This window comes from Acanthochromis polyacanthus, chromosome 11 (assembly GCF_021347895.1).
Source record: "Acanthochromis polyacanthus isolate Apoly-LR-REF ecotype Palm Island chromosome 11, KAUST_Apoly_ChrSc, whole genome shotgun sequence".
NCBI classification, from domain to species: Eukaryota; Metazoa; Chordata; class Actinopteri; family Pomacentridae; genus Acanthochromis; species Acanthochromis polyacanthus.
Window position 1 is genome coordinate 30,327,021 of NC_067123.1, and position 23,437 is coordinate 30,350,457.

The 23,437-nt window shown below is 41.5% G+C and overlaps 1 protein-coding gene across 2 annotated transcripts; it reads right to left on the bottom strand.

Annotated features, from left to right (window-relative positions):
• Nucleotides 1-1,345: 1,345 nt before the first annotated feature.
• Nucleotides 1,346-22,853, bottom strand: pdcd6ip (programmed cell death 6 interacting protein). Of its 2 annotated transcripts, none has more exons than XM_022198664.2 (18): nt 22,536-22,853; nt 18,690-18,744; nt 18,532-18,601; nt 17,418-17,545; nt 16,387-16,540; nt 14,260-14,360; nt 9,982-10,098; nt 8,731-8,953; nt 8,072-8,195; nt 7,532-7,709; nt 6,110-6,221; nt 5,832-6,001; nt 5,161-5,409; nt 4,663-4,797; nt 4,400-4,494; nt 3,879-3,996; nt 3,595-3,800; nt 1,346-2,451 (listed from the first exon to the last, which is right to left on the bottom strand). In XM_022198664.2, the coding sequence occupies exons 1-18, from the start codon at nt 22,739-22,741 to the stop codon at nt 2,304-2,306; spliced, it is 2,589 nt and encodes an 862-aa protein (XP_022054356.1). In that variant the 5' UTR covers nt 22,742-22,853; the 3' UTR covers nt 1,346-2,303. The 2 variants fall into 2 exon arrangements, with proteins under 2 accessions (XP_022054356.1, XP_022054355.1); XM_022198663.2 differs by having other exon boundaries at nt 9,982-10,113.
• Nucleotides 22,854-23,437: the final 584 nt, after the last annotated feature.

A 23,437-nucleotide genomic window follows, 5' to 3' on the forward strand; every position in this document is an offset into this window, starting at 1 on the left:
CCATATTAGGGACAAACACATGGTGAGGAGGAGAGAAAAGAGTGGGGGAGTACGAATAGTGTGAGCACCAATATGGCTGAGTGCTGAGTTTGGGAGCCATTAGGCAGAAGGTAATTAATGCCTGTCACTGCAGTGCTCTGTTCGCTGCCTTTATTCTGTTTCAGACCAATTAAAATATGACACTCCTCCGATGGAGAACGTCTTGTTAAAATTAAGCGCCCGAGATGCACAGACACCTTTGATAAACACATTCAGAGCTACAATTGGCTTTGGCAGCGAAGGTATAGATAGATACAGAGGGAGGAACATGGCAGTGTGTGTGTGTGTGTGTGTGTGTGTGTGTGTGTGTGTGTGTGTGTGTGTGTGTGTGTTGTGTCACTTCCAGTAGGAGATGCGAGCTGTTAGAGCTGATTAAAAGTGTGCGTCCTTGTGAGTTTCACTCTCAAAACGCACACTCGTACACACCGGAGACTGACGTAATGTCATAAGACGTTTATGAGCCAAGAGATACTGACCGGTGTAGATAACTCACTGCCAACGATTTGCAGATTGGACGGCAAGGACAGACGAATGGTAAGCAAAAACAGATGAGCCAGGGGAGAGGGGGGAAAAAATGGAAGAGAGCAGCTGAGGATATAAAAAGACAGGTGGTATGCTGGGGAAAAAAACAAGCTTAAGAACAAAGCAAAATATGATGAAGAGAGTGTAATAGGAAGGAAAACAAAGGCTGGGGAGGAGTGCTGAGGGAAAATTAAGTGAAATATGGTGGGGTTTTTAAAGAGTTGCGGCGATAGGAACTCGAGAAGACAGATTAGACGGAGAGAAGAGGGGAAAATGGAGAGAGGTGGAGTGATGGATGCAGGCAGGGGACCAGCAGCTCTCTGCCAACATCTCCATGCATCCTTCCAGACATCACACTGCGCTGCCATCTGCCTCCCTGCCACACACACACACACACACCGAAACACACACACACAGGGAGGAGATATGTGAAATCATTAGCGTCTCCTGACACTGAATAAATATCTGGGGATGAAATCTGTCTGTGGAGAAATCACCTGCGGGGGAATATGATTGGATGAGATCACGACCTCACTGGAGCGTAATTTGCATGTCATCTAAATGGGATCTGCCCCCAGTGCTCCGGGGGGTCAAAAGGCGTCCGATGAGTTGGACGAGACGCCTCGAGCTCCGATTGGCTGGAAGAAGCAACAATGGCAGGTGAAGCTCTGCTCCCCCAGCGAGTTGCAGGACTGCCCTCTTCTGGCTGCTTTACAAAATCTCCAGTGAAATGTATTATTTTTCTTTTTTTAACCAAACAAGATGTCCAACATTTACAGACAAATTCTGGCTGGCAGTTGTTTTTAATCACATTAGAGCTGAGGAATAAAAATAAACACAAAGAGCATGAGAGTGCAGCACACAGAGTGTCTCGGTTAACCACATACAGAGTCTTATTTATACATATATTTATATAATAGAACCATTTCTCCCACTTTTACAGCCTCTGATTGTAACACAGAAATAAACCCACATTCCCCAGGTGACAGAGAGAAAAGAGCAAAAAGAAACAGAGAGCACAACTCTCAACAGTCATCAACTACATTAGAAAACCTGCAGGCCATTCGTTTTTATCGGTTTATACATCGGCGAGGCATCATTATTCATTACAAAAATAGGAATATAGTTGATATAGAAGCGCTAGGGGTTGATTTGAGTGGGTGGGTGGGGGAGTGAGGATGTGGCCTCCCACCAGTGGTGTGACCAGTAGTGACCATCCATCCGTCCGTCCGTCCTCCCGACACACAAACGCTCCCAGAAACCAGGAACCTAAGAGCCATTCTGGGATTCTGTGTCCCTCCGTACGTGTTGTACAGCAGTCCAGCTCCAGTCAGTTATCAGAGGAAACGGGTTAGGGTTTAAATTAAACGACAAAAAAAAAATAAAAATCAACAAAACCGTTAGAAAAATGAATATGTAAAAAAAACCAACCTCAAAGGAAAGAGGAGGGGGTTAGTGCACTGATAAAGATCTTCTAGGGAAAGTGCCGTCAGAATCCAGGAAACATGAGAGGAAAAAGAAAGACTTTTTTTGGAGTATGGAATAAAGTACACTAAAGTAATAAAAAGGTTTTCAGGGAGAAGTGTGAAGCAGCTCTGAGGTCCGCCTTCGAACAGCTGCTGTTAGTGAGACAGAAAGTATACGAGGAGGGAAGGGCTGATGGAGATGAAGTGTTATTGCTGGGGACATATTTTATTTGGTGTTAACATGTGAGAAGACGAATGAGGCGACCGGGAGGAGAGTTATTGCTGAGGGTAGTAGGGCTGCTGGGGGTAGCCTTGGTAGGGCTGTCCTGTTGGAGGGGCTCCTGGGTATGCGCCCGGTCCTGGGGGTGTCGGGTACTGCATGTAGGGCATGTAAGCGTAGGGGTTGTAACCCATCTGGTAGGGCCTGCATGGACACAACAGATGAAGCAAATGAAACAGTGCTGCTCACCTAAACCTCAACTATCATTTGTAGCTGAAACATGAGTCCAATTAAATTCAATGTCTCCAGTCTTTCAAGATAATCGGACACCAGAGTTGCTTTTACCATTAAAATTTGATGAAAGAGACATGTAGAGTGCTCATGAAGCAAGTAATCCACAAATAATCACTGCACACATCAGTATAGAGTCAGAGGTGTGGTTATGCTGCTTGTTTTTAAAGTTTCATCCGTGCTGGGCTCATTTTATCGTATCGTATTAAGCTTCACTATCATTTGAAACAGGTCCAAAAAAATAACTAAAAAAAATTAAAAAAATAAAAATCACATTTTCATTTTTTTGTCATTTTATATATTGAGAGACTTCATTTTCAGTGGCAGCTGAATTAAGGTTTAACCTGTAGCTGCAACCTGAAAACGAGATGAGCGAATGAAGACGTGAACATGTATCGTCACGCTGCAATCACAGCTGGAGCCCACTCATTTTTACACCTCGCTTTTCACACGTCACTCGCTCCAAATTCTGGAGATGTGCGTGCTGAGTTATTAACTTGATGAGCTTAAAATATCGATACACGTTCAACTGGAAGATTCTCAGAAAAACCCATGTGAGCATTCAGGTCACTTCTCTAGAGAGGATTCAACACTCTGCTGGCCTCGAACAACTAAAACACAGAGTCCACTTGTACAGTAGAGATACAGAGGGATGTTTCTTTTCACTCACTATCAATCTTTGGAAGATGTAGAGAGCTTGTTCACCTAACAGCCGTGATTTCAAAATTAGCATTAATTACGTACAGCATTTGTCATTTTAATGGGTGACATAGAAGAGTTAGAAGCCTGTTACCTGTATGTTTTCTAAATTTCCTTTTGCTAGTAAATAAATAAAAATGAAAGATTTGTTTTAAATGCTTAACCTTTTGATGCACAACAAGGGTCAAAATGACCCAAATCCAATGGAAAATAGTTATCTCCTGATCCACAATGCAAATCAAAGGTTTAAAAGCATTTTAGCAAAAGCAAGATCAAAAACGGAACCAACAATCAAGAGCCCAATTCTACTGTTCACATATTTATGCAGGTCAAACCGTGTTTAGACCAAAAACTCACCCGGGGTATCCTGGGCCTGGGTAGACCGGGTAAGGTGGTCCCTGGGCTTGGCCGGGTGGGGCCACAGGTGGTGGGTTGTTGCTGGGAGTGCCAGTAGGTGGTGTAGTGGTGGGGTTGGTGGCGGCAGCCTGAGGGGTGAAGGTCGGTGGAGGTGGTCTGGCTGGAGGTTGGGGCTTCGGTGGCTGGGGTTGTTGAGGCTGCTGGGCCTAAGAGGCAGAGAGAAAGATCAGTACTCGGCCATCAGGACTTTATAAAGTTCAGGTGTTTGATGTTTGGCTGCTTACAAAGACAGTTCTGGGAGCAGGGGTTGGGCCGCCAGCGGGGGCAGCAGGGGTGCTCTGATAGGCAGGAACGTTGAAGGACGGAGCGCTGGGCTCTCGAGCGATGCTCTGCTGCAGCTCCCTGAAACCCGAATTCAAACATCACAACTGTGCCGCAAAGTTTCTCTCACATTCATACATTTAAGACCCCACAGCATCTCATCTATTACGGCTGATCAGGTGGCCTACTTCTACCCAAAGTTATTTATTACAGAATGAATACAAGAAAAGGGAACTTCTCGTGCCATACATTGTACACATTAGAGACAATACTTGTTTTGAACCTGTCTCGGTGCGATGCAGGACCACCGATTTAGAGCAAAGACCAAAGATATCGTCGCAATTCTCTTACAACTGTTATCTTTCATCTGGGATGGCCGAAAATGGCACAGTGTGTAGTGATCTTTAATCAGCCGACCCTTCCATCTTAGCCAATGACCGTCACACAAACCCATCACACAAATAAAAACCTGGTGAGTACGTACTTGAGGAGTTCATCCCGCTCTGTCTTACGAGCAAAAACGATGTCGCTGCATTTGTTCTGGAACTTAAGCAGGATTTCTGTCAAGTCGTTGTAGAACTGAGGAGGGAAGAACAAAAAGGGGGCAAAAAATAAATCACTTGCTTTGCACCTTGACGCACAAAAAAAACCCCACAAACAAAAGTGGAAAGTTTCTGACAAGATGTGCATTTTATTGCAGCCCGGTTGCTGAGGCTGGTGTGTGCCGGCATTGTGCTGAGTGAGTACCTTGGTGCCTTCGCGCAGGTTGCTGCTGATCTCAACGTAGCTGTCGTGGGCTGCAGCCAGCTTCTTCAGGACCTCCTCCCTCTGGTTGGCCTCCGTGTTGGACTGCTTCAGACTGCTGAACTCCTGGTGGGACGTCTGGAACAAGATCACAGGGGTGAGAAGACAGAAGATCAGACCGAAGTGGTTCACCTCTGACACTTTTTTTAGTAAAAGAGTAAGTATATTTATGCACTGTGAAGTGAAAAATTTTCTCCACACACCGGGCACTTTGCCATTCAAAGGAGAAACTGGTTTGATTCACTCTTTGTACTTTATCTGCACCTGCTGTGTGAACTGCTTACGTGTGGTTTTTGTTTCTACATCAGAGATTCCAGCGGCGAAATTCACTTTTCTAGCTCGGATGGAGGTCAAAGGTCATGCCGAGTTGTATTTTATTCTGCTTTAGTAGTTTTAGGCCACGCTGCTGGCTAAACAGTACTTTCTACTGTGTTTGTGTACCTGAACTTGTCCCAGCAGCTCTTCCTGTGAGCGGAGGCTGGCCTGTACTCTCTGGTTGTAGGCGCTGTACAACTGGTCGAGCTGAGCGAGGGACAGCTGCTCCTCGTTGATGGCTCCGTCCTGGGCGAGCGCCGTCAGGAAGGTGGTGCACATGTCGAAGGTCACGGCCTTGATTTCCCCCTCCAGGGTCTCCCTCTCCTTCTTTATCTCGTCCAGCTGAGCGAGCTGGGAGCGCAGCACATTCACCACCTGGCGGGGACATGACACCTTCATCTTCCCATCCATTTTTACCTTTACTGCACTATTCTTATTTAATCCCTCACCTTTCACCCTTGTCATAATGAGCAAAATTTACAGCACAGCTCAACACCTTTTGTTTGAAAACAGTGTAACCAGAGAGACTTCTTCCTCACTCTTTCCCAGTTCTGCTTGCTTAGTTGTTTAAGTTCCCCAGTGAAACACAATGCAAAGTCAGCAAACAAAATGAAAAATGGAGCTACTGTGTGGAGGGAAAGGGGCTATAAAGCACACAATGTCCACCGGGTGTTTTTTTTTGTGCAGCAGGAGTCTGTGTTTATGTGACACATCCCAAACTCACAAACTTACCATAACAATAAAAACTTTTACGTTTTCTAGTCTTACGAACAAAAATATAAAGACGTCAAACGGACCTCGCTGCCTTGCAGGGTCCTGGTCGGGTTGGCGGACGGGATGGCGGCATTGAGCTCGTTCTCGGGTTTACACAGCAGGGTGATCATGTCACAGTGGGTGTTGTAGCGGTCTTTCACCACCTGGTCGGCCTGCACCGCCTTGTCCAAGATGTTGCGGAAGTTAGCACCCTCTGGGGGAGACAAGAGAGGGAGGGCAGTTAGAGGGAGCAGGACATGGAGGACAAAAGAAGACGTACATGTCAAAAAGCAAACAAGATGGGCAAGTTTTCATGCTGTACCTGTACGAAGGGGCTTGTACAGGTCTCCAGAGGGGGTTCTGCTCCAGCGCTGGTTGAACTTGGTTCTCAGCTCGTTGTCTGTCGTCTCTTCATCATCCAGCATCTTCAGAGACTGACGGGCAAAAACACAAAATGGTAAGTGGAGACACCAATTAAAAACACCTAAACACACTGGATGTTTAAACCAACTACTGGCTGCTAATTTCAAGCACCTTTGTCCTTCCGTTTCGTTTTCGGCGCGTTACCATTTTTAAAATCCCCTTCATTACGGGAAACAATAACATTAACCTCCAGGTAGCACCCTACCACAATGAAAATGTAAAGTTTTGCAGAGAATTTAGAGCGGACAGCAAGGAGTTTATTTGGAGGGTAATCCATTTTAATTAAAGTGCTTCTCTCTGCGTGAGGGAACGCAGAAGCAGCATTCTTCGTGGAGCTTCACCAGGATGAATGTGCTTGGTTTAAAAAAACAGAAACAAGTCAGAGTTTTTCCCCCTATAGCAGAATGATATTCTTCTACAGAATGGCTCAGCGAAGCGACAATAAAAACACACTCAACTTACTACTTGGGCATTTTTTCTCAGGAATTATGAGATATCTGCGGCTTATTTTAGAATTCACCGTATAATTACAATTCAATGCAAAAACACAGCACAAACTGCCATGTAGTGCTGCAACGCAGGTAATTATTTTTATTAATGTTGAGAAATTTGACAGCAAATAACATTTGTTCTTCACAGATAACTTAGATTGTGAATGGTTTTCTTTGTCTACTGAGTCCTTCATAATTTCAACACTACATTCATGTGTTTTAAAAAGTCAAAACACTGAAGTTAAAAACTGAAAAACTCAATAAAGACTCGTCTGTTTTTGGCTGCAGTTTCATACTTTATAGTTTCAGCTTGGCTTCACACAACACAAGTGAATGTTTTCTGGGAAAATTAGGGCATTTTGGTTTGGACTTTTCAACTCCGCCAACAAACTTGGAAGCAGACTGCGCTTTATGATTTATGTTTTTCCTTCCGTCTGTTATTTGTTTGTCATCAAGATGTTTTTAAAAATGGGTTGGCTGAAGCTGGTGGACAGACAGTCCTTGGCCCAAAGATCAGTGGATTAGATTTCTGTGATGATCCTAATCTGGGATTTCCGCCATTTATGAGTTTTTAGCATTAATGTGCTCTTCTGGTGGCGATGGTGGCAGAAAACTCCAACTTTCATGGCATCCAAGTGAGCCTCTAAACAGCATTAGATTCATATGCTACTTAGTCAAAAAAGCAAAGCCATATGACAAACAAGCTGTTGGAAGCCTGGAGTTCTGAAAGTGCCTTCTTTCACTTTCTGAAAGTGATTACGATAATTACGCTAATCAGCGAGAGGTTACAGCTCTGGTCATTTATAATTCAGAGTGTCTCCATCACTGACCTCGTCCAGGATCTCTCTGTTTCGAGTCAACAGCTCAGGCAGGTCTTTGATTAGCTGCTCGATGCTCTGCAGTCCTCCCTGTTGAACGATGGATCTGGACTTCTCAGCAATGGATTGTGGGATGGAGTCTCCAGAAAGGTCCTCCAGAGCAGCTGGCAGGTTCAGGGACGCCAACACTCTGCCGGAGACACACAGCATCTCAGTTATTAGGGGTTCTCAAACATCAGCTTGTGTCTAGTCACCAAAAAACTGCTGTCGTTAAGCTCGATTGTACAAAAAGTAGTTCAAAAACCATCTTCCTGTTGGATGAAATACTGCAAACTGTTAAGCACTCACTAGTATCATCAAATAATCTGATGCCCGACTGCTACTCAGAGCGCTACACTAGAAACATGAGTAGTTTTATTGACATTTTAATGGTACCTGGTGCTCTATTATGCTATGAATTTTTTAATAACATAACAGCACTTACTATTGTGTTCATGGGAAGACAATGGATGACAAATACGAGCACAACAACTCAGAGACAGCACGACGTACCCGTTGCAGAGGTTGGTGGCTTCCCTCATCGTTCCCACCAGTCTGTTCACAGTCTCGGCTTTCCTCTGGTTGTAAATGCTCATCGACTGCTGCACCGCCATGGGAACCATCTTCTCAAACAAGTCTGAGGAGATCAACACAATCAACTGATTACAAAGCGAGTCGGTGTGTGTGGTAGATGAGATTCCATCTTGTACCGATGAGTACTAGATGATAAAAAGAGGGCCCACACCTTAAATGACGGCTGCTTTAAAAGTGTTTAAATGGTAAATAGCTTCAAACATTTCAGCTCACAGTGGGATTTGGTTTGTTTTTTACAATGTGAGGTTGAAAAAAAAAGAGTGTGCTTCAACAGGACATGTGACAAATTAATGTATGGTGATGGATGTGTTGAGTGTGGTTGAGCTGCAGTGATTAGTCGAGATAATTAATGACACTCAAACTGTGTTGGCATCAATAATTTTTATCAGCCACACGTTTTGTTTTTTTACTGTAATTTATTGTCTGCAGTGAGCGATCAGTAAACTACTATGAACTTGGATGTTCAGTTTCTCTTTTGCTTATTTGTATATGTTGTGTAATTCATTTTAATGTCAGTTTACTGTCTGAAAACACGTGGACAACTAGGTTATAGGAGTCTGTGTGTTTATGCGTCGTACCTGTGAATTTCTGGCTGAGTGGAGGTGTGATGGCCGTAGCTTTGACCAGCGCTGCTTTGCCGATATGCTCCAGGTCCTTGACTTCAGGCACACGGTCGTGGTAGATAAAGTCATTGTCTTTTTTGGCTGCAGTGAGAGCTCGGTTAATCTTGTCACTCAGATCCTTGACGCTCACGTACTCGTCGTAACGAGACGCCACCGTCTTGACCAGCTCCACTGCGTGCTGAAGTGATCAACAAGAGGGAACATTTGCTTCATGAATAAATTTTATGGTTTTAATGTGGAACTTCAAGGCAAGTCTGTCAAAATCTAATTTCTCTGAAGTTCTCTCTGAAGCACTGCAGAGGGCGAATTTATTAAAATGACACCGCAGCCGCACTGCAAAAACTCAAAATCTTACCAAGTCGATTTGTTTTATTTTTAATCAAAATGTCTCATCTTACTTGATTTAAGATAAATTCCCTTAACAAGTGACATTTAAGCAGGATGGAGGGGCTTGTTTTAAGACAGTGCATCTTAAAAATCTTATTATAACATCCTAAATATCTGATTTTTATGTGAATGTTCTTAAGGAAAATAGAAGTTTTACTGATATATATATGTAATCACTTCAGATATTTTTAGGATTTTTAAAAAAATATTTTTACTCATTATTTGAAAATATTTACAAGAATTTTCTTGCCAAGTTAGGGGGATTTAAAAAAAAAAACTTTTAAGACAAACTTTCAAGGAATTATTGGAGTTTTCTTCTTGAAGGTTTTGCAAATTTTCAGAAATTTGGGGAATTTTTTTGCTGAATATTTGGATTTTTTTCAGACAAGGCAACAATATTTTGTGGTGCCCATAAATGAGGACAAACACAGGGTTAATACATCTCAAATTAGGAGGTTACATGAAAGCGAAAATCTATTTTTGAGTGAAAAACTGCTTTTTATTTTTTAAGCATATCTGGCTTATTTTAAGACACCTAAGCTTGACAATTCTGGTAAAAAATAGTTTAAAACAAGTTTCACAGCTAATTTTAAGATCTCAATATTCTAAATGCCATCTTATTTCAAGAAATCTTACCAAGCCATTTTTCCCTTGTTCTGTTGGCAGATTTTTTCACTTATTTCAATGTAAAAGTTCCTTGAAATAAGTTTTTTATTTCCTTGTTTTGAGAGGGGTATTTTTTCCAGTGTGTGAACATCAACTGAAGTTATGACAGATGCTTTCTGACGGTATGGAACGAGATAAAATCAATCCGTGTACCTGCAGACGAGCGATCTCCTCTCCAAAGCGCTTCTTCTGCTTGGCCAGCATGCTCTGGTGCAGCTCGGCGTTGGCCTGCATGATGCAGTGCTTGGCCGCCAGCACCGGCAGCACTTCCTGAAAATAAAAATACTGACCAGGGAGAGGCAACCACAGAGCAACACGCAGGCACACAAACACATATGTACACGCACGCACACGCATGATGGCAAGGCAAACCACAAAATGGCAGACGCACACCAGCGAGGTCAAGTCACAAATGACGTCACGTAAGCCAATCGCAAACAGGCGCGAGCAGTCAGGAGTGTGCAAACGCAACACAAGCGCACACACGCACACACAGACAACCAGTGCCAACACCAACACCACCACGAGGGATGCAGAAAGAAAGGAAGACAACGAGAGAGAAGAACAGAACAGGCCATGAGTGTTTAACCTTTCAGAAAAAGCTGCTACACCTTCATCAAACATCCCCACAACCAAGTGTGTGTGTGTGTGTGTGTGTGTGTGTGTGTGTGTGTGTGTGTGTGTGTGTGTGTGTGTGTGTGTGTGTGTGTGTGTAGGAATGAGACAACACAGATGCTGCTTTCCTGATACAGACCGATGTCCCTGACTTTGTGCTCACAGTGAAAACAACACGTCTTCATTCTAAACAATTAAAAGCATCCTTCCTCTGAGTAACCTGTAGCTACGTCAAACCGATGATTCATTAAGAGGATGCAACATTAAAAGACGCTCCGCCAGAGCAGGCTTCAGAAAGAGTTTCCTGGAAGCATCTGTAAAGGAAATGACCTGTGGCATCACCGGCAGCAATTTAACTTTAAAATCAAACTTCTGAAGACAGTTTAAAGCATCAAACAACATATTAAACTTACCTGACAATTATCTGTAAATGTAGGTATGGCTTTGTTTTATTTCTTTTTGCATTACGACCGATTTATTTGCTGTTTTTATTTATTTTATTTTTTTAAATAATCGTCATGTTTGCTAGAGTGGAAATAGCTTTTGTTTATTTTATTTTTATCGGGGAGATCATACATTGTCCAACATTCATGTCAAGTTTAAATCATTCAAATATTACACATATCTATATACACACCATGTATAATATGATACTGACCTTTCAGCTACTGCTCTCTCAGCTTCAATTACTTTTTAAACAAATGTATACATTCCTGAACCTTAAAACAAATGACCAAAGAAGCCGTCATTCTCACTCATCTATTCATAAAGATACACTCACAACACAATCTTTTGGTAATCCTGTAGAATCAATATTTTATAGAAGGGTGGTTAAAGTAAGTCTGGTGGACCCATATCCCCGACCCGTTTTGTCCACCATCTCAGAAATTTCTCTGATTGCATCTTTATACAGAATGACAGTCTTTCCATAATGTAAATGTCGTGTATAGTTGTACACCAATCATCTAATGTTGGAGCATCTGGTTGAAACCACTTCTTAGTGAAGGCCTTCTTCCCTCCCACCAGGAATATTCTCTTTCAGTGTTTGTCTGCTGCAGATTGAGTATGCAGTGCGGCAGCTCCCAAATACAATGTGGAAATGTCAAATGGAGTAATTATTTGAAACACAGAATCCAAATATTTATGAACTTCTTGCCAAAAAGATGCGAGTTTCACGAAACCCCAGAATAAGTGGTAATGATTGGCTGCAGCTGAACAACACAACCTCCAACACTTAATGTCTCTTTTGTGCAGGGTTAATAAAGAACCTCATGAAACTTTTCCACCCAGATTCCCTCCAGCTGTGTGATTGAGCAGTTTTCATTGTAATTTACAAATATATTAGCACTCCTCCTTGCGTGCTTGGGTTTGAGGAGACATGAGAACTTTCATACAATCTGGATATTATTCCATGTCCACTCCCACATACATGGGCTATCACAACAACATTTAGCATGTCACCGTTTCCTGCTCCTTTAGCCATAATCTCATTCAACTGATGCCGTATCTGTAAATACCTAAAGAAGTCTTTGTTCTCCAATTCAATTCCTTTTTGCACATTTCAAAAGTTTCAACAATTCCCTTCTGTGTGAAACAACGGTGTGTAGTTACCTCTGTACTCCTCCATATCGTAAATCTGAAGTCTGTCCTGTTTGGCATACGCACACCACCACAGTGTCTTCAGAAATAGCTTTTAATTATGAAGTAAATGTGGATTCCACTAAGAAATAGCTACAGAACAAGGTCACCGTCTGCATTTTGACTGATTCTCAATAAGCCTCACTTCAAATAATCAAACTTTATTTATAAGCCACTTTTCGTACAATTTAAAAGCAACACAAAGTGCTTAAATACATTAAAACAAGAAAATTCATCACGTGCACGCCCACACACACACCACTGACAGCAGGAAGACATGGCATGGCACTGATGATCGTGAAAAATGCCACCAGTGGGGCTTCCAAACTGGGAGGAGTCACAGGCCATGCCTGCCAGGGACGCCGGCAGCCGGACCCCCTCGATCCCGACAGATGGGGGACCCCCACACCGAGGTGAGGAGCCCCTCAACCAGCCGGGCCGAAGGGACCCGTGGGCAGCACCCCCAGCAGCAGACCGGATACAGCCCCTAGTGTGGAGGACCCCCCTGAGGAAACACTGGAGGTAAAAAAACTAAAACTTAAAAGTATAATATAGAATAAAAGGCCTGATGGAAGACAAGTAAAAAGGTGAAAAGTTAAAGAGTAAAATACATAAGATGATAATAAATAATGAGAAGAATTTAAAAGGTCAGTTAAAAGCTTTCTCACTGTGCAACTGTTTGTGCTATCTGGTAAAAAATGAAGGCTCGACTTACAGTTAGGGCTGGTCCGAATAGCAATTTCTGGGCTAATTATATTCGAATTAATGACGAATATTCGGCTCATCCGGATGGGGAGGCGGAGGGGAGAGAAGCGAGGGAGTGAGTGAGGTGTTCATCGTTGGACTGTGGACATCTGGATATCTCCGTCGTCGCATTTTGTCTTCTCTTTACAAACACGGGCGAACTGAAGCGTGACGTCAGAGTTGGTCGGCCCGCGTGACACGGCCAGCCAACCGGCCAATCAAAAGTAACGCTGACGGTAAAGCAGCTACTCGGTGGCGGCGGCGACGGCGGCAGCGACGGGGGAGGGAGTGGTTCTGAGTGTTCGGATCTTAAATTATTATCTGGGCGGATACCAACACAACGAGACCAACACAATATTCAGATATTCGGGCCCAGCCCTACTTACACATAAAAAAGCCGTATGCTTCAAACTTCCCGTCAAATACTGATGCTAGAAGAGAAATAACAGGCAAAGAGGGAAGGTGACAAAAATCAAGGTGAAACGAGAGTAAAGCATGGCGGGCATTCACTCCATGGAGGGTCCAAACCGACATTTGTTTGGCATTTTTTCTACTGAGTCAACATTTTAATACAACTGAGGTGTTTTACTCTTCGTTTATCATGAGGCAGAACACTTGTCAAATTAAGATTCATTCATTCATACGGTTGTTTCTTGTTTCAGACAGCAGCCAGGCTCTTACCATGTTGCTAACAGAGATTAATCCACATTTAAATATTTTGAAAATCAATTACATGAAGGAAAGAAAACAACTTTAAATTCTGTGATTGCAGCTTCTTAAAATCTACTAGCTTATTGGAGGTGTGACGGCGGTAGCTTTTTGACTCCTCTATGACAGTAAACTGAATATATTTCATCATATTGGGCTTTGGGAAACACTAATTTTCTGACATTTTATAGCCTACAGACTGAGAAAAATGATTATTTGCTGCCCTAATAGCTAGTATTTATGCTAGAAATCAGAAAACTAACCAGAAAAAATGCTTTTCTTTCAAAAATAAGGACATTTCTAAGTGATCCCAAACTTTTGAACAGTCGTGTACATACAGAAAACTTTATTTTGATTTGCTTCACCTCAAATTATCCGCAGCATGAGGTTGTGTTAGTGTGTGTTTCAAAGTGATACAGAGCGAGTACTTCAGATGCCCACGATTAGTGAGAAACCAATCAGGTGAGTAGTAACCAACCAATCACGGTGAAAACAGGATGGAAGTCGACCAGTGAGAACAGAGAGGTCGTGAATTGGACAGTCCCACAACCCGTGTCTGTTTTCCACACACACACACACACAAAACAACACACGCAATCAGAGGCACGCCAAACCATACACAATGCAAACGGTACGTCTGCACCACACTGAACACACGGCTGACTGTGAACAGGTCTGCTGCTGTCTCGTGGTTAGTGTGTAGCTGCGTGTGCGTTCTTCACATACCTTGGAGAGGTTGTCTTTGTACTGACACTGCTTGAAGGCGTCGCCGTAGAAATCTGCCGCCTGATTGGCCAGCTTCGCAATGACAGCATCCTTCATCTTATCTATTGAGTGAACAGGACACTTATAAAGTCGCGCAACCGTCGGACAGCACAAATAAAACACACTCAAGATAAGAGGCTGTGTTCTTGAAAACCACGCGTCACAAGCCGATCAGCTGCGGTTTTTTAACTGATTGCTGACATTTGGTTCAATCACATTAGATGTTACATAACCCTCCTGTTGTCCTCATTTATGGGCACCAACAAATATTGTTTCCTGGTCTGAAAAAAATCCTAAAAGTCAGCAAAAAAAAAAAAACACATTTGTGAAAGTTTGCAAAACCTTCAGGAAGAAAATTCCAATAATTTCTTAAAAGTTTCCCTCGAAAGTTTTATTTTTAAAAAATCCCCCAAATTTGGCAAGAAAATTCTTGTAAATATTTTCAAAAATTAGTAAAAATCTTACAAAAAAATCTCAAAAATATCTGAAGTGATTACATACATCAGTAAAACTTCTAATGGTTTCTTTAAGAACATTCACACAAAAAAACAACATATAGCAAATTTTGCTGGATTTTTTTGGTGAATGTTCTTAAACATTTTTAACATTTCTGTTTATCACCAAAAAATTGTCAAAAATTTCCCAAAAATGTTGAAAATGTGGACATCAGAAGCTTCACTGTGAAAATATGTTTTTTCCCCACGTTTTCAAACTTTAAAACGGGTCAATTTGACCTTCAGGACAACACGAGGGTTAAAACAGAATCTCCAGGCGGTTTCACATCACTTCGATGAAGTTGCTTTTGTATCCTACAAAAAGTAATTTACAACTAAAACATGCACTTGTCAGCAGATTATAGCTCTAACGTTTTCAAATGGGAGCCTATTTATCATGTAATCTTCAAAACTGTGCTGTGGAAAAACTTTAAAAGGGCAACGCTGCTGACAGAACTGGGACAGACGCTGTGTGTAACCTGATCAGAACTGTTGCTGTCATCATAAGAAATTTATCTTCAGTTAAAAAAAATGTGTACGAGGGTGTAATTAAAGACCGTATTACCACAACACTTCTTAATATTTGTGTCACAAGACTTGCAAAATATACTGCTAAGCAAAAGACTAAGTTGTATTGTGGGTCTGTGTTCTTTTCTGACATAAACAGTGATAAAGAATAATTAAACAGCACTGAAAGGTTTAGAGCAGGGGTGTCCAATATGTGGCCCACCAGAGGGTCCAATCTGACCCATGGGATGATTTTGTAAAGAGTAAAAATTACAGGAAGACATTAACTGCAAATTGAAAATTTGTAAAACCATAAATTTAAAATAATTTCTAGACAAGTTTTCTTGATCATGAAGTAAAATACTAGATTGTTCATTGTTCTTTTGTGGTTTTGTGTCTCATTTTTGCAATATTTTGTCTTGTTTTTGTTGTTTTTTTGTCTTTTGCTCTCTGATTTTTGTCATTTTTCTCATGTTTTCGTCTTTTTGCTTCTTGTTTTGTCATGCTTGCGTTGTTTGTCTTATTTTTCTCATTTTGTGTTTCGCTTTATTCATTGTTTTGTCATGTTTTTGCCTAATTTTTTTGTCTCTGTTCTATTTCGTGTCATGCGTCTCATTTTTGTCGTTTTGTTCTGGTTGCTGTCATTTTGTCTAATTTTTGTAATATTTTGTCTTTATTTTGTTGTTTTTTGTCTTTTATTGTCCGACTGCTGATGTTTTGATAAGTAAATGTTTTGTGTCTTTGTAGACACTGATCTGTAAGTTGTAATGTGTAAATGATAAACTGAGGCATATTATTTCTGAAATTGAATCTATTTTTCTGAAGAAACTTCAGGTTGTTCATGATGTTTTGTTCGTTAAATGTGAACATTTTAAGAACATACTTTTTTGCACGAAAACAAAGGAAAAATTTGGAGTTGTCATGATTTATTGGCTAATATGCTGTAATTTAACTGGTCCGGCCCACTTAAGATCAAACTGGGCTAAATGTGGCCCCTGAACTAAACTGAGCTTGACACCTCTGTTTCAGACATTTCTACAGCAGCGGCCGATATAGTTGGAGTGTTTATGTGAAGAAGTGCGGCTACCTGACGTGGCTTTGAGGAAGAAGACCTCCTGGGCCTGGGCCAGCATGATGAGGCTCAGAGCGCCGACAGTCTCAGGGGAGATGTCCCCGGTGGGCTCCCTGTTCAGAGCAGACAGCACCGTGTCCTTGATGTGACCAAACGCTCCACTGGCCAGCTGGACGGAGGCGTACACAAAGAGAGAGGAACACAGATCAGACACTACAGCCAAGACTGAAATTCACATAACCTGATTTTTCTGCACTTCAAAAACAGTCCCAGCCGTCTACAGTGAAAATCTCTAACCGCTCAAGTCTCCTGAAAGCTTCTGCTTCGCATCCCGACTGCCGGAAACGATCGGGCCGCCATGCCAAATCTCACTTTCACAAAATCAATTTGCTAGCACTGCTTACACAGAGATCACAGGCGGCGGCACCATCATGTTTCACAAAAGACTCACCAATCCTGCAGCGTTCTCACATGCCTGGATCATGCAGCTTATTTCATTTAATGAAACATGACAGAATTGCATGTTGTTAATGTGGTGAAACCGGGCTCCTTCACGCAGCCGAATTTTACATCTCTGAAGCTTAAAATTCACTCGTCAATGTGTGTTAATGCAGATATATATCGACAACTGACATAAAATGGATGCTGGTGTATTTCACTTGTTTCATTCTTTTGTTTATATCACGTCTCTGAAGTCTAAAAAAGACGAGGAATTAATGTTTTAATGTTCCTCCTAAAACATTTTTGAGGAAATGTGGACAAAAAATGAGATAAAATGCTGCATACAATAAATAGAATCAGTCCTACAGCCACAAATAGTGGCTGCCATATGGATAATAAAGGTTCTCCGTGGTGTTTTGAGAATTTCTCAGCTAAATATCTCTGACAAAACACACTGAGTTACAACAAAGGCATGATACTCTCATCACATGTACTCTCTGCAGTACATATGTGGGTTTGTGTTTGGCTTTATTTGTTTCTGTGCACTGAAAATCAAGTTCATACAGTATTTCCCAGCAGGTAATAAGTACACGGTGTAGTATTACCTGATAGTATTTGGCTGCAGCCTTCAGTCCCTCGTCGTTGTCCAGATTCTGCTCTGCAGCGATCTGACTGGCCAGAGCTGCGACGTTGAACAGCACACACGTCTTCTCGTAGCCCAAACTGGCCAAAGCTGCAACACAACAAACGCAAGAAATTCTTACTAAAGCAGGGCCGAACGACTTCGGAAAAAACATGCATTTATGGTTTCCCTTCATGCTATTCGATTTGTGATATGTAAAAGATTTAAATCACGTGAGACAAAAACAAAGTGTGACGGTCACATAAGGAGGATGCATGAATTTGTTCTATCACACCACAACAGCTTAACACAATACTTAACTAAAGTCTTTGAGATTTGCTAATTGCACAATTTGAAATGGATCGATTGGTCAGCCCTGTTCAAAGGGACGCCTGTCATTGTCATTAAACAGTGGATATTTTCCACTAAATGGTACAATTAAACTATTTTAACTTATCTCCTGCAGTTAGATTAATATAAAACAAAGAGGACAAAGTCACATTTTTCTAAAATCCTTTGAATTTTAGTCAGATATTGACCACTTCTATCTATCTCAAACAGTTGCTTGTGTAGCGTTGGCATTTTCTTCAGCCAACATTTCGACTTCTTCATTTTTCTCGCCAAGATTTCACTGAAAAGAATCCCAGTCATGAACTCCCACAAGTCACCAGAGAGGACAAAAGAGTGTCAACAAGACGAGTATGAAGAGCTGGGATTTCAATGAAGAGCAATCTTTCAAGCAAACTTTAAAGTGTGTTTGGAATTACACTTAACATATATATTTATTCAAATCTTACTTTACATTCTGCGTGACACCTCGCCAGACCTGTTTCTGAATGCAAACTAGAACAGGGATATTGGCATTGTCAGAAAGCATTGTTTTGCATTGGGTGTGTGTTCATGTCAACACAGAAACACACAAGCAGGGCAGAGGATTAAAAGATAGAATGACAAATATGTACCTGAAGGGCAAAATCCAAATTTGGCTGTCAGCCTTGCTCCATTATTTCCTCCTCCTTGCATTCACTACTTCCACAGACTGTTGCACACATACATTTGGAGATATACAGAAACACGTGATAAGAAGCTGCACTTACCGAGCTTGGCTGAACCGCTGAACAGTGATCCTTTATCAAAGGCATCCTTCCATGTGAAGGTTAAGCAGAGCTGCACAAACAGAGAGACGTTTTGTGGTCAAGTGTTTCTGTTAAGGAGCTGAGTGAAACACAGTCTGATGCACTGTATCATCAATTACCTGGTTTTCAGAGAAAGGGAACTTGGGCTCAACAGCACACAGCTGGTCATAGTATCTGTTGAAAGAAAAACAGTCGGATTAAAACTGTGCTTTTGTTTGTGCCTAAATTATTGCTCTAATTATGTTCGATAAGACAGAAACATCTTTCTCCTATCAACTACTGAGCTTGAGATTCGGTTAAAAGTAAGCTGTGAAAAAAAGGAAGGCCTTGCAGTAGTTAGAGGTGCAGTAATTTTTATGACATAACTGCAGATCTGGGGTTTGAGGAAGCTTTGTCATTTCAGAGACACATGACAATGAGTCAGGAAAAATACCAGAGCAGGCGAGCGCACAGAGAGTGACAGCGCCTTCATGTTATCCGCGTCTGTGCCCAGGATGGCTATATACAGTCTATATTTAGGTATGACGACATGCAGGAGGGCAATGAGGAAATCTCCTTTTACTGGTTCATGGATTTTGCTTATCTGGACTTGAGGAAAAACACACAAATCTGGCTTCACATGCAGAACGTCTCGCATATACAGGTTCCCATTCAAATACACAAACGCGCAGAGGAAAACTGAGATGAGGCGTGTCTACAGGTTAACGTCCTGACAAACAAAGGTCGCCATGGTGACACAATAACCAAGTGTCTCCTCAGTGTGAAAGGCAGAGGGCCTGTTACTCCGGCTACCAGACAACATGTGCAGTGAGCCAATGGCTGCACTGTACTGGAAAAAAAAACGACGTAATGCTGTTTTGTTTTTTGTATATAGCATACGATATGAAGTATACAGGAATTCTAACCAGATGACTTAAATAATTCATCCTTCTACAATGATAGAAGAGTGAATCTGCACAGAACATTAAAAAATGCTTTATAAAACAGTGAGAAAATCTGTTTCTTATAGGGTTTAACACTAACCAGAACAGTTTCTGCTTTCTAACTTTGTACTCATCACACAAAGCTTTGTGGTGATAATGTAAATTAGTCTTGTTTACCAGCAACAACTGCAACACACTGCTGCCACAGTAGCTGTTTTTGGTCAAAATCCAAAGCCAAATTAATTCCATACAGAAGAGTTTGCTTTTCTTTTTGTAACCGAATCCTTCCTTTTAGTCTTTCTTATTCTTCACTCATTTTTTGGTGCACATACTGAGCAAGCATGTCAACAAACTCCTTCAGTCGGAGGAAATTATCAGACAGACTTCTCTTGCAGATTACTTAATTTTCTGTTTGCATCAAGCAGCACAAAAAGTGTTGAAGTTAATTTGCCTCACTTCACCTTACACTTCCTGTGATTTGACATGCTAGCTTTTTCCCGCCAGACCAAATAACCAACAGACTCTGTATGTTACACATAAAGTACCTCAGAACATCCACAGATTGCTTACTGATGATGACATTTTGATTATTGGTAAATTTGCTATGTCCCCAGGAAAAAAAAAAAACACCGTTTCCAAATCTTTCATATGCTGCGATCATTCTCAAAATGTACGGGAAAATTTGTCTAATTTTTTTCCTCTGAAGCACTGTCTTATAAAGATAAAACCAGTACTCTATCAAAACAACAATAATATTTATTTACATACTTTTAAAGTGACAATATGCATCAGTAAACAGAAAAAAAAAATCACTGTAAATGAGGAAGAGTTACCCTGAACATTAAATTTGCATTTGTTGTTCATGGCCGGTTGTTAAAAAGCAACTTAAATAACTTCCTTACTGATAAAAATGTAGTCTGAGTTGAGCCTACACTCTCTCTCTTTTCCCCAAACTTTAAATCTGTACTGGGATACATTTTAACATACAGTAAGATGACACTGCAATGACACTTCAAAGACGAGCCAATACTGATGTGGTATATTGGATCAGTGCATCACTAATTTAAGCTGACTGAAAATGAAATTGGTCAGTTGTGACTGTGAACTCATGGTGTGACGGGCGACGCATCTCAGAGAAGCATTACAGAGTCACATGAGTGAAAGCAGCCTATTGGGCTAAAGGTAAGGAGAGCTTCTGCATTACTTATTTTTTGGCTGCATTTCTACATTAGCTTTTAACACCTCACGCCGGTTTTATGTTTCAAGAGTTAAAGAGCCTCAACTTGCTGTTTGTGAAAAATTCCACTTTCCACAGTGGTTAAAAAACAGCTAAAAGTGGAGAAAAATGGAAAACCAGCCCCCTGCAAATACATAAACAGGTATTCTAGTAACCTGGACAAACCCTGTGGATAAAATTACTCATGAGTCAGTGAGAACAAAGACGGAAAGCAGAGAGGTCAAAGTCTGTACCTGTATGTCACCTATGACTGGAGTATGTTGGTTAATATTAAGTCAGATTTTCCGATATGAATGGTGGTTTATGAAAACCAGACCTCTGCAGGCTTTTTAAAAATTTTTTAATCCAGACTTGCTCATTAAACAATTAGAAGTCTGTGTAATCGCATGAGAGCAGGGCATCAGTTAACACCCAGGTGACATTAGAGGCACACGGGACACAGAGGAACTTTGTCTGACAAACATAAATCCTATTTAGGTCTCAGTTCCTCTATGCAAAGTGGCTAACACTGCCACACTGTTTTTCCTCAACTGTATGGGACATCTGACCAACAGGAAAAGGGCTTGGACTTTCTTGCTGGTGATCTGTAGATGCAGAGTTTATTCAACTGTGAGAAGCTTAAATGGATCTGTAAGCAGACATACACGTCACTACATTATGAACTGATTTGTCAGCTTTTTATACAGAGAAATTGGTGAATGATGATATTAAAAAAAAAAAAACTCCACATGGTGCCTGTTGTTTATGACTAGTTTACAAGAGAAGTCTGTACAAGATCACTTACTGCAATGGAAAGGTTCTTAGATACATATTTTTTGTTAACTTTGATCACAAGATATAGAGTTTGTTGATATGCAGGCTCCACGTGTGTGCAGAAGTGAAACAGTGAAAGGGAGATTTAGTTGCAATAACAAAAAAATGCAACATCAGTCGTACACAAATAATTCAGCCACTGAAAGGCTGATGTTGACTAAAAACAGGCACTCTGTTGGCAGTATCTTGTACTAAAGGAGGCCTAATTTAACTATTTGAATCAGAACCACAAAGCTCTGTGTGACAAAGCCAATGTTACACAAAGAAAATGCCATTTGGGATCCCCGAAGCCATCTAATAAAAATTTCAATATTTTTTAATAGTTCAGAAAAACAAAACACAGCAATGTCAATCTTTTTTCCTTCAGAATTTTGCAGCTCTCGATGATGGTGAGCACTGATGATAAAGTTGAAAGATGATTGCTGGATTTGTGTCATATTCACATTCATGTACAGTCATTTATGAGCATGTGTGGTCTCTTTAAGCAAAAGTTTGACATATTATTTGTGTTGTTTTGCGTACGTTTTAAGCATTTTCTCGTGCTTTATGTCCAGGACTGTATGTGTTCTGTGTTTCACCTTGGGCACAATAAAGTTTAAACTGAACGTTGAAGCTAACTCTAATGCTAAAGAAAACCATGTAGTTTTCTTTGAACAGTTTCAATGAATAGGCCATAGCTTTAGGTGACGCCTCGGCTAGCATGGCTAATTTAATCTGCTAAGTATCTAGCAGTTGAGTTGAACTGGCCAGCACGTCAAGTGTGTATTATCCTCTCCGGGAAACTTGGCAGGAAGAACATATGACTCAGTGATTTCGGTGACAAACGCGCCCTAGCATTTTAGCTTTCCTAACTTTAGCTCCCGTGTTAGCAGCTCCAAGCTAACCCTGCTGGGTGCGGCAGTGACTAAGCTAACACACCGCCACAGGTAACACGGTCTCTGTGACTGTGAGTCAAATGGCAGCTGGTTCAGGTGTCATGGGACGGTTTTTACCTGAGAAGAATCTCCAGGGAGCTCTCGTGTTTGTCCAGCGGCCTTCCCAGTGCGTTCTTGCGAAGCTTGTTGAGCTCCTCCACGGCGCGGAGATAGTCTGCCTGCTCCTCTCCCGCAGGATACGTAGCGGTGACAAATTTCGACAGCGGTTTCACCAGATCCACCTCAGAGGCTTTTTTAAACGGGACTGAAATAAACGTCGCCATTTCGTCCCGTAAAAATGCAGAATTGAATCAGAAAAACAGACACGAAGAGCGACCAACGAACACAAACAACAGCGAGCGATCCACTTCCTGGATTCTGACAGGGAACGTCAGTTACGTCATGAAGAACGGAGAGGCGCACTGCGCAGAATCAGTATCGTTTTAATTAAACATGTCAGCAGATGGAGAAGTAGCTTCATCAGTTCACTGACACACAAGCTTTTGTCTGCTCGACTGAACACCCGGGCCGAATTAACCTACATAGAGGTCAAAAGTAAAACACGCCTCTGTAATTTCCTAATTCTTTCGTATCTTTTTATGAGATGTGCAAAGTTCATATCAGAAATCCATGGTTACTTGTTGAGTAACAAGAAAAAATGTAGCAACGAGCACCATATATGAACAATATATACACCTATAGTGCCTCGAGGTGTCTAAATTTGGAAACCTCGAGGTTTAAGTTAGTTTAATACACGTTTTACTTCACACCACTTCAATTCAGTGTGCAGACGTTCAGCGATGCAAACAGTCAACCAGTCAGACAACAGGTACCAATCATGTTCACACCCAAAATCATCACTTGTGCAGCCAGTTGGGTTCAGTCACATCGTTCGTTTAATGAAGTTCAGCTGTGTGTTAATGAGAAGCCGTAGTAACAGAAATATCACTGGTTATATCATACAAGAGGTGATGCACAAG